The sequence below is a fragment of the Ostrea edulis genome, chromosome 7, assembly GCF_947568905.1.
Source record: "Ostrea edulis chromosome 7, xbOstEdul1.1, whole genome shotgun sequence".
NCBI classification, from domain to species: Eukaryota; Metazoa; Mollusca; class Bivalvia; order Ostreida; family Ostreidae; genus Ostrea; species Ostrea edulis.
In genome coordinates this window covers 37,830,794-37,843,755 of record NC_079170.1, presented here as the reverse complement: position 1 = coordinate 37,843,755, position 12,962 = coordinate 37,830,794, and the positions used below count along the sequence as shown (strand labels likewise).

Here is a 12,962-nt window from a genome sequence, read left to right as displayed (position 1 = left end):
AACGTTGAGGGGTTGGAAAACTGCTTTCTGAACTTTATGTAGTGAGGTGACAGCTAGGGATTAGAACTATTCTATGAACTTTATGTTGAGACGTGGGGGGGATGGAGAACTATTTTCTGAACTTTACGTTGAGATATGAGGGTATAGAGAACTATTTTCTAAAATTTATGTTGGGAGGTGAGGGTGTGAGAAACTTTTCATTGATGTCGCATAGGACTTGATGTATACAGAGGTTAGATATTGTGCTATGAATATTTTTAAATTGAGGTTTGTTCTACTTTGGTACATTCAGAATGCTTACATGGATTTTTTGTAGACATTCATGTTCTAATAGTGTGAAGAAGTCAATTTGGTTACCAAATCCTTAATGTTGAAATAAATTTTACAGGGTAGCAGGTACTCGAGATGTCTGGCTGATTGACGAGGATAATTGTCCTGCGCCTGACATTCTGGTAGGACTTGGATAGCTCTATCACTGTAGAAAATGTCAGGTTTGTTTATGAAATTATTCAAAATGTTCCGTTTTTATGCCTCATTCATGCAATGACTGGGGCATGTAGTGTTAACCCTTTTTAGCTCACATGAGCTGAAAGCTAAAGTGAGCTATTCTGATCAATTATTGTCGAGCATCAGTCTATTCGTCTCTTCCTTAACTTTCTTTCAACATTTTCGACTTCTTCTCAAGCATGTACCACAGCTCTAATATCAGCCAAACTTGCCTCAAATGGGTAAAATGGAGTCACAATGGGTGATCAAAGTTTACATGGTGATGCATAGGATAAAGCATTAAAAATTCTCAGGGAACAAAAGGGTCATAATAGAAATCATATTGATATGCAAGCATTCATTCCCAGGCAGTGCAGATTCAAGTTTGTTCAAATTAAGGTTGCTAGGGGTAAGGTGAGGCCACTATAGGGAATCAGAGTTTTACATAGGAATGTATAGGAAATATCTTTAATAATCTTACATCAGGGTCATGAATACTTTGATATACAATTATCCCCAGGTAATGTAGTTTAAAGTTTCTCCCAATCTTGGCTTCTGGAGGTAGGATGGGGCCACGATAAGGGATCTAAGTTTTAAAGGGAGATATATAGGATACATATTTAACAATCTTCTTAAGAAAAACAGGGTCATGATTACTATATGTTAATGTGCAAGCATTTCCAGGAAGAGCAAATTCAAATTTGTTCAAATTTTTGCCCCTGGGGATAGGATGAGATCACAATAGGGAATCAAAGTGTTATATAGGGATTATAGGAAAGGCGTAGATAACGAACAGTGATCAATCTCATCACTCCTATAAGCAATAGAAAACAGATAGTTTGGCAAATACAGACCCTTGGACACACCAGGGATGGTATCAGATGCCTAGAAGGGTTAAGCATCCCCTGTCGACCAGTCATATTCGCCGTGAGCCTGATGTCCTGATCTTGTAAACAGAGTTATCTGTAGTCAAAATCAGTGTGCCAAGAACGGACTAACAATCGGTATGAAACACGTCAGACAGCATAGGGAATATCTTTATAACTCTGACAGCAGGGTTATGAATACTCGTACTAATATACAAGCATCCCAAGGTATTAAAATTGAAGTATTTTCAAATCATGGTTATATCGGGAGGGGGGGGGGGGGGGGGGGGTTAATGGGGGTCATAATGGATGATCAAAGTTTAAGTGTACAAAACCAAATCATCCGGAATTGATAGGGTTCTTTATGCTGACTCAGAAATCTTGAATCACGTGATTTAAAATGAAAGCAAATTTGTTGTGTAGAAGCCTGTTTAATAGAAGTTGTTTTTATGAAAAACAAATAACTCCCCAGCTCCCCAAATTGGACGTGCATCAAATGAAACCTCCTTTTATGTACAGCATGGTATGAAGGAGCAAGCATGGGCAGGAACAAAGACATAATGAACTCCGATAAGCCATATAGGAGGAGATATGTACACAAACTTGTTTACACTCTCCACCCCTCAGATCCACTATAACTTTGTACAAAAATAATACTTCTCCCCCGGGAAGAGGGGAGACATAAATACCCCTTAAAGGATCCAGACTTACTTTTCAAGTATGGGATTATTTTTTGCTGTAGGACAGCTTAATTTTCCATGAATATTTGTAGACATAGCTGTTTGCTATAGAAAATACAATGGACTAGATTGGAAGTCAAACCCAGGGTCCCAGTATATCTAGTCAGGTGCTATTAGAATCTCTAGTCAGATGCTCTCAGAATCTCTAGTCAGGTGCTCTCAAAATCTCTGGTCCGGTGCTCTCAGAATCTCTAGTTAGGTGCTCTCAGAATATCTGGTCCGGTGCTCTCAGAATCTATAGTCAGGTGCTCTCAGAATCTCTAGTCAGGTGATCTCAGAATCTCTAGCCAGGTGCTGTAAGAATCTCTGGTCAGGTGCTCTCAGAATCTCTGGTCAGATGCTCTCAGAATCTCTAATCAGGTGCTCTCAGAATCTCTAGTCAGGTGCTCTCAGAATCTCTGGTCAGATGCTCTCAGAATCTCTAGTCAGGTGCTCTCAGAATCTCTAGCCAGGTGCTCTCAGAATTTCTAGTCAGATGCTCTCAGAATCTCTAGTCAGGTGCTCTCAGAATCTCTAGCCAGGTGCTCTCAGAATCTCTGGTCAGATGCTCTCAGAATCTCTAGCCAGGTGCTCTCAGAATCTATAGCCAGGTGCTCTCAGAATCTCTAGTCAGATGCTCTCAGAATTTCTAGTCAGGTGCTCTCAGAATCTCTAGCCAGGTGCTCTAAGAATCTCTAGTCAGGTGCTCTCAGACTCTATAGTCAGGTGCGCATCCAACTGAGTAACATGGAACCAGCCTCGGGCCAAGTTAAAATGTCATGCTTAAAAGTACTAGTAATTCATCAGTCACAAATACAAGAGCCTCATAGGCAACAATGCTCACCTGAATCAAGGTAAACCCTCTTATTCTGCTGTTGGGATCTTGAAAAAGAAAATGGTGTAAGATGTAAGGTTCTGTCATAAGGAATCTATATACAAAATCCAAACGCTGTATTGAAATAGTTCAGGAGATACTGCTTGAGTTTGATATTCTTAATAAAAAGTCAAACTCTAATTACAGTTAAGGTCACAGGGTTAAAAACTATTAGGAAGGTCTTGTTGTATAGAATACCGATATATGAAATATGAGAGCCATATGACCCACAATTCAAAAGTTAGTACACATTTAGCAATAATAAAGTAAGAGGCAGACATACAGGACAGGACAATATGCCCCCCTCCCCGGATATAGTCGCAAGATAATGAACACTTAAATCCGCACACCTGCTAAACTTGAAAATGATTTGTTTAAGTGAATTACCTGTAATATCTGAACGTGTTTACATATTAACATGACCCTGCTGTTGTTGAGATGAAGAATTTCAAAAACGTGTCCCTAAATATCCCCGTATAAAACTTGTGTCCATTATTGCCCGCCCCCCCCCCGCCCCCGCCCCCCCCCGCTCCGAGGACAACATCTTGAACAAACTTGAATCTGTACTACCTGGGCATGCTTTCATATTGATGTGATTAATTATGACCTTCTAGTCTTGTGAAGATTTTTCCTCTCTATCTCCATGTAAAACTTTGATCTCCTGATGACGTCCTACCCCACTCCAGGCAGACCATGGTTCTAACAAACTTGTATCTATGATACATATCAGGAAACTTTTACATCAATCTCAATTTTTCTGGCCCAGTGGTTCTTGAGAAGATTTTTAAATGACCCCACCCTATTTTTCCCTTTTCTTGATTATTTCCCCTTTGATCCTTCATTTGAACAAACTTGAATTCCCAGAGAAGATCATAATGCGAAAAGTTAATAACAACAGACAAATTGTAATGGGAAAAGTTCCCTTTGTACTGTGGATATCGGTGTGGATATCTCAGAGGTTAGAGCACCTGACTATTACATATGTAATACAGGGGTCTCGGGTTTGATTCCTCGTCCAGTCAAACCATTGATATCAATCTGGATAGTTCAGTGGTTAGAGCACCTGACTAGTAATACAGGGATCTCGGGTCCAATCCCTGGTCCTTTCATATCGTGGGAACGAAGGCCTTGGATTCGATCCCCGTTGTGACACCGGTTCAGCCATATCGTCTTTTCCTTCCCATTACATTGACATATATGTGAACATTTAAATATATCACAAACTATCCTTGACAATTCAGTTTGATATGATTACACTTGTTTATTTTGTAGGACGGTGGAGATTTAGATAAGTGGTGTGACGTTATTGATGGTAAACAGAAGACTGTGACCTTGAATCTGAAGATCTGTGATGAAGACTGGACGTTTGGGGTCACTCTCTGTTACAGTACTACAAATCTAAGTAAGTACTCAGTAATAATGTAAGACTGAACTCTGTATCATGTTTATCTAATATATACATTGTAAAATCAAACACATATTGAATTAATTCACAAACAAAATAATGTTCTGTTAAACTCACAAACACAAGTACATGTTACACATCACAAACAGAGGACTGTAATGTACACAGGGCTGTAATTAACACAGGGCTGTAATGAACACAGGGCTGTAATGTACACAGGGATGTAATTAACACAGAACCCTAATGTACACAGGACTGTAATTAACACAGGGCTGTATTTTACACAGGATTGTAATTAACATAGGGTTGTTAAGTACACAGGACTGTAATTAACAAGCAGATGTAATTAACACGGTGTTGTAATTTACTCTCTGATTAGACATGTAATTAACACTGTGTAGAGCTGTGTAATTAACACTGTGATGGTAGATGTAATTAACACTGTAGAGCTGAGTAATTAACACTGTGTTTATAGATATTGGATTTTCTTCACTTTAGCAGTGTACCACTCAGCCACAAAGAGGTTGTCTCTGATGTCCACACATAAACCGAATGGAAACTTTAAATCACAGTGAATGTAACGGAGGAACTGTCCGTCCTGATCTAGGATGTGGATACGGTGATTGTCAGGGTCTGCTGTCAGGATGTGACTCTGGCTGTCTGTAGTGAGGCCGTATGGTTTAAATGATTGCTTGGTATTAGAGGAATGACCAGTGTATCTAAATCGGAGTTTTCCTGACTGATTGACCACCACTACTGCACTATAGTCAGCCACACAGATATCCAGGTTCTTGTTCTCACTGAGGTATTTAATGTCACTATAAGGACCAGATGAGTAGAGAGGACGACCCTGATCATCAAACTGAATGCTTTGTTTCTCTGTGGAGCCGGAGTAACGCACGACTTTGGATTGTTTTCTATCATCACTGATCATGGTAACCAGGAGATCGTTACCCGCGGTACAGCAGACATAGCCAGGTCTCCACCCCTGTAGTGTGATCACGGTCTGTATCTGTTTATTCTTAATTAAGTTAACGGTGTTATTATTATAGTCAGTATAAACAAGATCTCCGTCCCGTGTCACTGCTATGTCCCCCGGTGAGTACCCTGACTTGGTTTGTATTGATGTCAGTAGTTTACTCTGGAGGTTGAGCAGATTCATGGTTTTGTTATACCCGCGTGTCCAGACTTGATCTTCACTCAGACAGCTAACACTGTATAGTTCTCTATACCCAGTGTCTATGATGGCGGTGACGCACGGCTCATCAAGCAGTGGTTTGACTGGAGGAGACGATACAGCTTCTGCTGACTTCATTGTGTCGCCATGTTCTGTGTTAATGGATAATGGCGGCAGAGAACCAAACATTTCATTGAGCTGATCTTTGTTTATTTTCTGAGGAGAGAAACTCGGTAATTTAACTCGGACTTTAGGCGGTAATGTTCTAAATTGGGAATTCCTAGATTTGTAAGTAGAGGTTAAGGAGACGTCATTTAATTTTAGGATTGATTTCAAGTCGGACATGATCTGTTTGAGTTCCGCCATTTTCTGTGTGATTTCTTCTGTATTTTTATTTAGTGCGTCCAGATGTTTAGTTTTCATCTCCGCAATGGCGGATTTCCGTCGGTTGACAATGGCGGTAATCTCCCGGTGTAAGATTTCTCCTTGTTGGTCAGCAATTGTGGTCAGTTTCCCGTATTTCGTTTCTAACTCGGCTTTTTCAGTTTGCACATCGGAGGCCATTTCTTCATATCGCGGGTAAATTCTGGTCTCGAGTTCTTTTAGATCTTTTTGTAAACTTTCTGTTTTAGCGCTGAGTTTTTCCAAAATATCTGACATATCGTGACCTTTGTGTTTACCTGAGGAGACGCAGGTAGAACAGACAGGAATGTTACATTCCTCGCAGTGAAGTTCGCAGTGTTTTTCGGAGTGTTTCGGACATTTTGGGTAGTTAGGGGTAACCTTTCTCTGTAAAAACGGCACGACATTGTGTCTTTTAGACGAGTCTGAGAGGTGCTTTACTGCACAGTTAACACAGAGATTTATATTACAAAGTTCACAATGACTCTGTAGGGGGACTGTTTCACAGAGGTCACACAGTAGGACTTCCTGAGCACTGCGCCGGGGATGCATTTCTGATGGCGGGATCACACGAAAAGTTTACTGTCAATAAAAAAAGAATCTTAATTAGAGACATTGACAGGTCAAAACAATTGAGAAGCTAGAATTATAGCATGATATGTAACACTGTGGTCATTAAATTTGATATTTCAAATGAAATTTTATGAAATTAGTAACGAAGTGAGCAGATCGATTCCGTTGATCAAAGGTTAAGTGATCAGATCTATCTCATTAATCACAGAAATATCGATACTACTAACACTACAATGTCAGAATGCGTATATATAATTTTGTCTCACCTTAAAATCCAACATGGCCTCCCTGTTCTTTCGACCTTCCGTCTAGTCCTGAGAATTAAATACCTGTGCGGCGTGTCAGCCTGTATACACTATCTACGTGTTATCGCTTGAGTAAATAGTTTTAAAACTTGTTTTGACCTGAATCACGTTGGGTAGCTGTGTCAACATTTCTGTCAGAAGATAGAATTTCCCTTCATAAAAAATAAAATGCAATCAAATATGTATACAATGAATAACTGCTTTCTTTAATTATACTTATTGTAATTACGCCCCGTGCACACCAAATAATATTGCGTTTAAGGTACAAAAGAAAAATTTGCAAGGTCAACTTGACGACACTGGGGAGGAGAGGGGGGGGGGGGGGGGGGGGTGTCATTCAGTGGGTCCCCGTTTGACTCGTAACAGTGAGGGTTCTTTATTTTGACAACGCCCACCATGACACGGGACCTCTGTTTCCATCGTCATATCTGAAGACCTGTGGCTTATAGTTCTACATTACAGGGCGCTTTGTAAAGGGCCATTAACTACATTTGTAAAATATTTTACTCATGCACGGTAAATTGCGATATTAACTTTTTTATGTATATTTTACTTCAAAGCATCAAAAATAAAACATGCATATATTTATAAACATATTAAGGGACAAGAATAAAAGTTCAGTGTTTGACAGCTTCTTATGTTAATGTTAATTTTATGCTCTTCTTGATAGTACATTATATATATTTAGTAGTTAAAGTTTTGAATTGAATTCATGTATCAAAAGATGACCCCCCTCTCCCCCATTTAATGTTTAGGCCGTTTTAGTTGATGAATCAATTAAGGATTTGGCAGGCGGGATCATTATTATTAATTTTTATTTTTTTTTGAGGAATTAATTTTTATTTTATTTTTACTATTTCCCCTCCGATCTGTCCCCCCCCCCCCCCCCCCCCCCCCCCCCCTCACTGTGAAAAAAATGACATGTGCCTATTTAATGAAATTCAACGTTTCTCCACCTTTAAGCACACAACCTCACATCTCAAATTTTTTATTAGTACATGTAATTGTTTGTAAGGGTATGGAATCGTTATCTCACCAGAGGGAGCGTTATGCAAGCTATATTTTCCTGACAGACATTTACAATAAATCGCTCACCTGTGTACAGATAAAGGACATGTAAATTACCCGTATTTTAACGTCCAGGAGAAGCTTGCGTAATGTGCTCTCTGGTGAGAGAATGCCATGAAATACGTTACGCATTATTTTGTATATCAATGTACATGTTGTTAACATATTTTGTTTTCTATTGTAGAATGAGTTGAGTGGGAAAATGAGCCTCCAGATGTATATGTACATGTGTATATTATAATTAAACTTCTGTTGCACTCACGCATGCGAGGTTACTCTACATTAGGTGTTCGAGTTTTATTTCCTGAATATTTTAGTTTTTGTTGAAATAGTAAAATACAGCAAAAATTAAAAAAAAAAAAATTCTTCCAGTGATTTATTGAAGAAAAATCACAATATAATGCTTGTTATTGTATTGTGGAGGTTTATATATAGTCAGCGAAACCAACGATCCTCCGAAACCAACACGTACAATATCACACCCATCTCTCGGAAAACAGGATGATCGGGATAATGCTTTATAAATTAAAAACCAAAAAAGTTTACAATCCTAAACCGGACACATTTTGTGGAAATGTCTGTTGTGTGTAAAATCATTATAGGATTGAATATATAAATTACTTTTTGTTCATGGAGAAATGAATATAAAAACCGAATCGCTAACCTTTGTTTAAAAGAGTTTGCAATTCGGTTTTTACATTCGTTTCTCCACGAAGAAAACAATTTATATGTTAAATGCTTGTAATTCAATTGCAAATTAAAAAAATGTCTGTTTCCGTGAAATGTATTAACAACAGAGTCGAAATAGAAAAAGCTGCAGATCCGCGGAGTAATTTACACGCATGATCGGCCGCCAGCAGAAATCGACAGCAATTGCAGTTTTCTCTGCTTTACTGCAAGGTACACAGTTTGGGACATGCGTATGTTAAAAAAAAAAAGAATTGTCGATCAGCCTCAAATTAGGGGCCGAAGGAACGCTTCCCGTCTGTTGGTTGAAGTAGACAGATTCATAGAGTGGGTGCCTGACACACTTATTAAATTTCTCACTATCACTTAATAGATTATCATTATTATTAGCCGAGACTATATTGGACAAAGTTTTGCTCATCGCGAGTTTTGGATGATTTGTGCATTCCCTTGAATAACTTTACACTGAGCCCTCTTTCCGATTACCATAATACTCGCCGCTCCAATGAGCAGATAGCGCCGTTAAAATTTTTCTCAAATTTTGGTTTTTAAGTCGGCTCGCGAATTTATCAACGGCGTGCGAATTCATCGTGTATCACAAACTTTCTGTATATTCTTACACCGACAGCAAATTAATCCCGCGCACAAAGATCTTCAAAAATTGTTCATTTGCTTTTTTGAACAGCTTCATTAAGTTTTAAAGACAAATCATGCATGTATGTTGACATTCTTATAACAATGTAATTTAAATGAGTCCCCTCAATACGTTTAAAGAAACTAAAGATAGTGCGCACGAGAGTTTGTAGCAATAAAGTTTTAACAGACTCGAGATTTTCTTTGTTTAAAGTTCATATATATATAACATCACCCAAGCTTCGAAAAATGATGTACCAAGGTGCGATATAACGAGCCCCCCCCCCCCCCCCCCCCCCCCCCCGTAATTATAAACAAATCAAAAATTAAAGCCAGTAATTTAATTGTTACTAAATGAAGAATTCAAACGTAACCCACTAAAATTTCGCCGCATTTAGATGGGTAAGTACATCAGTCGTTTACTGCAAAAGGAAAGTTAAAACTCCGAAGTAATCGCATATTCCCAGGCTTAAGAAAAACGTGCAACATGAAGAAATCTGACATAATCAAGTGAAAAAGGACGCGTACACGTACAAAACATGTGCTAGTCACGGTATCATAATATCATGGCAGTTTTAAACATTGCACGATGAAATATTTTAATTGACTGTTTCATAATGATTAGTTACAGGATGTAAGATAATTTTTTTTAAAACAATTTTACGGTTTTAGATAGGTAAACAACGCGGCGAAAAATTATAAGTGCACATTGCATTGACTAAAACAAAATGAGTCAAAAACCTTTAGTGATATCTATAATGTGTTCCTTTATATAAAAAAAAAATAATTAAAAAGTGGGTTAGGGTTAATTAATAAGCATAATGCAGGGGCGGATCCAGGAAGTGCTGTTACGGGGGGCACCACTTTATGAGGCAGATGGTCCAGGGTGAAGCCCTCGTGGGGGTCCAGGGGGCGAAGCTCCCGAATTTTACAGATTTTATGTGGCTTGAAATATTTCTCCTATGTAGTCATTTGTACTATCTTCTATCATTTTGTGAAGGTGAAATTAATAAAATGACCAAAATTTTAAAGAGACACTACAGCTCATTTTGCGCAAAAATCATAAAATGACAATTTTCCCAGCGCTTTCTCAATTTTTGTTGCATTGTTGAAAGTATGAACTTTACGAAAATAACACTTATCTAAAGTTAAAAATTATCGTTTTAACGTAAAAATTAATACTTTTTGATGGCCTATACACAAAATATCGAGTCTCCTCCTTTCAATCTTCAGACTCATGCGCATAGACAGTAAACAGTGCAGCATGTCGTCCAGAGAGAGAAAGTGTAGTTGATAGATCTAGAATTTTGACAGATTCTGTGAGAAAAGAGGTAAAATTAGAATGAGATAAAACTCATACGTGAAATAAAATTTACCTTGGTATCAGTTTGACCGTTGGAAAACAAAGACCTCGGAGAAACACATGTAACTCAGTGGCGGATCTAGGATTTCCGAAGAGGGGGTGTGAAAGTCAAAGATTAGCCAAAGTAATCGGCCATTTTGGTGCAAAATTTGGATTTTCATTCACAATCTGTGGGGTAAAAAGGGAGGGGGATCCTGGCCCCCTAAATCTGCCATTGAGACTAGCTACGAAGACACCACGTTTAAAAGTAAGTGCTATTTTTATCTGAACACGACACGTGTTAGTTGTAAAAACATCGGTCAGTGGGAACATGGAAGGTTTCTGTTGAAATAATGGTATATAATTACTTATTATAAGGAGCAGGGAATAATCTTATACTTGAAAGGTGAGTGTGGACCCCCTTGAAGGGGAATTTAAATAATTTCCTACAGAACACCTTTGCTGTCATTCAAAACCACGTGATGTAAATAAGCATTCAAAAGTCCGAGTCAGCATGAAGAAATCTTTGAATTCCGAACGATCTTCAAAGCGCAGTTGAGAGTAAATTGATGCATCCCAATTGTTCAAAATTGTCAGTATCGATATGAAATTTATCATTTTATCAATACATGGTTTTAAAAACACTTTATTAAAATGTGGAAAATGAGCTGTAGTGTCTCTTTAAGTTTGTTTTTTTTTAAAATGAAGTTCTCCCAATAAAGTAATTAAAGAAATCAAAAGATTTTGTCATTTATTTCTCCGGGAGTGGAAGGAAATATTGCTTCTTTTATCGTTTAGTACATTTTCCGAAACAAGATACCGCGATTTACCTTAAATTTGAAAATTTTAGGGGAGGGGGGGGGGGGGGGGCGCCGGCTGCGCCCCCTCTAAATCCGCCACTGTAATGTACTATTCCGATTGTTTTTTTGTTTTTTTTGAAGAATTATGGAATTCCATTAATGTCATTGTAATAGTCAATATTTACGTTTTTCGAAGTACGGAAACCCATTTCAGTCATATTTCTAAATTCATCCGACGGTATATATATGAGATTTTGTAAACAATTACTTATGCCCCCTTTCAAAGAAGAAAAGGAGGGGGTGTGCTTCGTACTTGTCGGTCGGCAGACCACATGTTCGCTCTTGGGAACCATTCACTTGATCGTTATGATATTTCAAATGTTGGTTGGTTATAAGTAGAAGAGGACCCCTATTGGTTTTTAGGTCGAAAGGTGAAAAGTCAATCCATTCTGGACATAGGAAAATACTGTCCATTCAATATCTTGAGAACCCTTTTTTTGACAGACATCAAACTTGGTACACTGGTACATCCCAAGAAGTAGATGACCCCTTATGATTCTAAGGTCATATGGTTAAAGGTCAAGGGTAAAAATGGACATAGGAATATACTATTCACTCAATATCTCGAGAACCCTTTGCTTGACGGACATCAAACTTGGAACACTGGTACATCTTAAGAAGTAGATGACCCCTATTGATTGTTAGGTCACATGGTTAAAGATCAAGAGTCAAACTGGACATAGTAATATATTGTCTCCTATATTTAAAGAATCAGTAGCTTGACTGACACCAAACTTGGTACACTGGTACATCCTATGGAATAGATGACTCCTATCTATCTTAGATCACATGGTCAAAGGCCAAGGGTCAGTCCATTCTGGACATAGGAAGATATTGTCCACTCAACATCTTGACTTGCATTGGTTTGGTACTAATATCAATTAAATGATGCATGTGTATAACCGTTTACAATTCTGCACCACGTTGGGAGTGGGGGTATTGTTGTATGTTTGTATTGTTTGACAAACATTTCTTGTTTTCTTTATTGTTTTGATGGTAGCATTATATGACTAGTTGATGAATAAACTCTAAAAATATGCATGGATAGTGAGTACAGTAAAAACAGCAATGTTTCTTACAGATGTCAACTGCATAGTCATTGTAACATTGAGTAAAGTTTAAGGAATTGATTTGCTGAACTTTTTGGTTGGATGGTATCTTCTTACAACTACTGTGGTGCTTATTTGAGGGTTTTCTGTTGTGATATAAAGTACTATATGACTACATAATGATTTTCCTCCAATTCTTAGCATTTGTACATCATGGGTTGTTTAGCACAATCATCAGTTAGCAATGACTCTTTACATCCATGTTGGATATGTACATGTAATTTAAATGGCAGTGGCCATGACTTAGTCAAATTTAGTCACCTTACACAGATGTGATGCATTAAAATATAAATCCTGCTAAAAGAAGCGTGCATATGCGAACTCACACACACGATGTTCGTCATCCGTGTACTACTATCTTGCTCCTTTAAGATTACCTATTCCAGTTGACAATGAAGAGTGAGTAGACTCTCAGGCCCTTGAGGCCTTTGATTTTTTTATCCATTTTATTTTTGC

General features: G+C 38.1%; 1 protein-coding gene and 2 long non-coding RNA genes across 4 annotated transcripts; 2 read left to right on the top strand and 1 right to left on the bottom strand.

Moving 5' to 3' along the window:
• Positions 1-387: 387 nt before the first annotated feature.
• On the top strand, positions 388-4,976 carry LOC130048099 (uncharacterized). Its single transcript, XR_008796927.1, has 3 exons — positions 388-491; positions 4,218-4,347; positions 4,849-4,976. It is a non-coding gene; the product is annotated as an uncharacterized LOC130048099 (long non-coding RNA).
• LOC130048097 (uncharacterized) lies at positions 4,378-6,894 on the bottom strand. 2 transcript variants are annotated; one of them, XR_008796925.1, is made up of 3 exons: positions 6,769-6,894; positions 4,607-6,511; positions 4,378-4,537 (listed from the first exon to the last, which is right to left on the bottom strand). XR_008796925.1 is itself a non-coding variant. In XM_056144256.1 (2 exons), the coding sequence occupies exon 2, from the start codon at positions 6,479-6,481 to the stop codon at positions 4,820-4,822; it is 1,662 nt and encodes a 553-aa protein (XP_056000231.1). In that variant the 5' UTR covers positions 6,482-6,511; positions 6,769-6,894; the 3' UTR covers positions 4,378-4,819. The 2 variants fall into 2 exon arrangements, 1 of the variants encoding a protein (XP_056000231.1); XM_056144256.1 differs by having other exon boundaries at positions 4,378-6,511.
• LOC130048098 (uncharacterized) lies at positions 5,216-8,157 on the top strand. Its single transcript, XR_008796926.1, has 2 exons — positions 5,216-5,354; positions 8,060-8,157. It is a non-coding gene; the product is annotated as an uncharacterized LOC130048098 (long non-coding RNA).
• The last annotated feature ends 4,805 nt before the right edge of the window (positions 8,158-12,962 follow it).

Excerpts from the sequence above, each read along its gene's own strand:
- LOC130048097 (XM_056144256.1), bottom strand. The coding sequence starts at position 6,481 with ATGCATCCCCGGCGCAGTGCTCAGGAAGTCCTACTGTGTGACCTCTGT.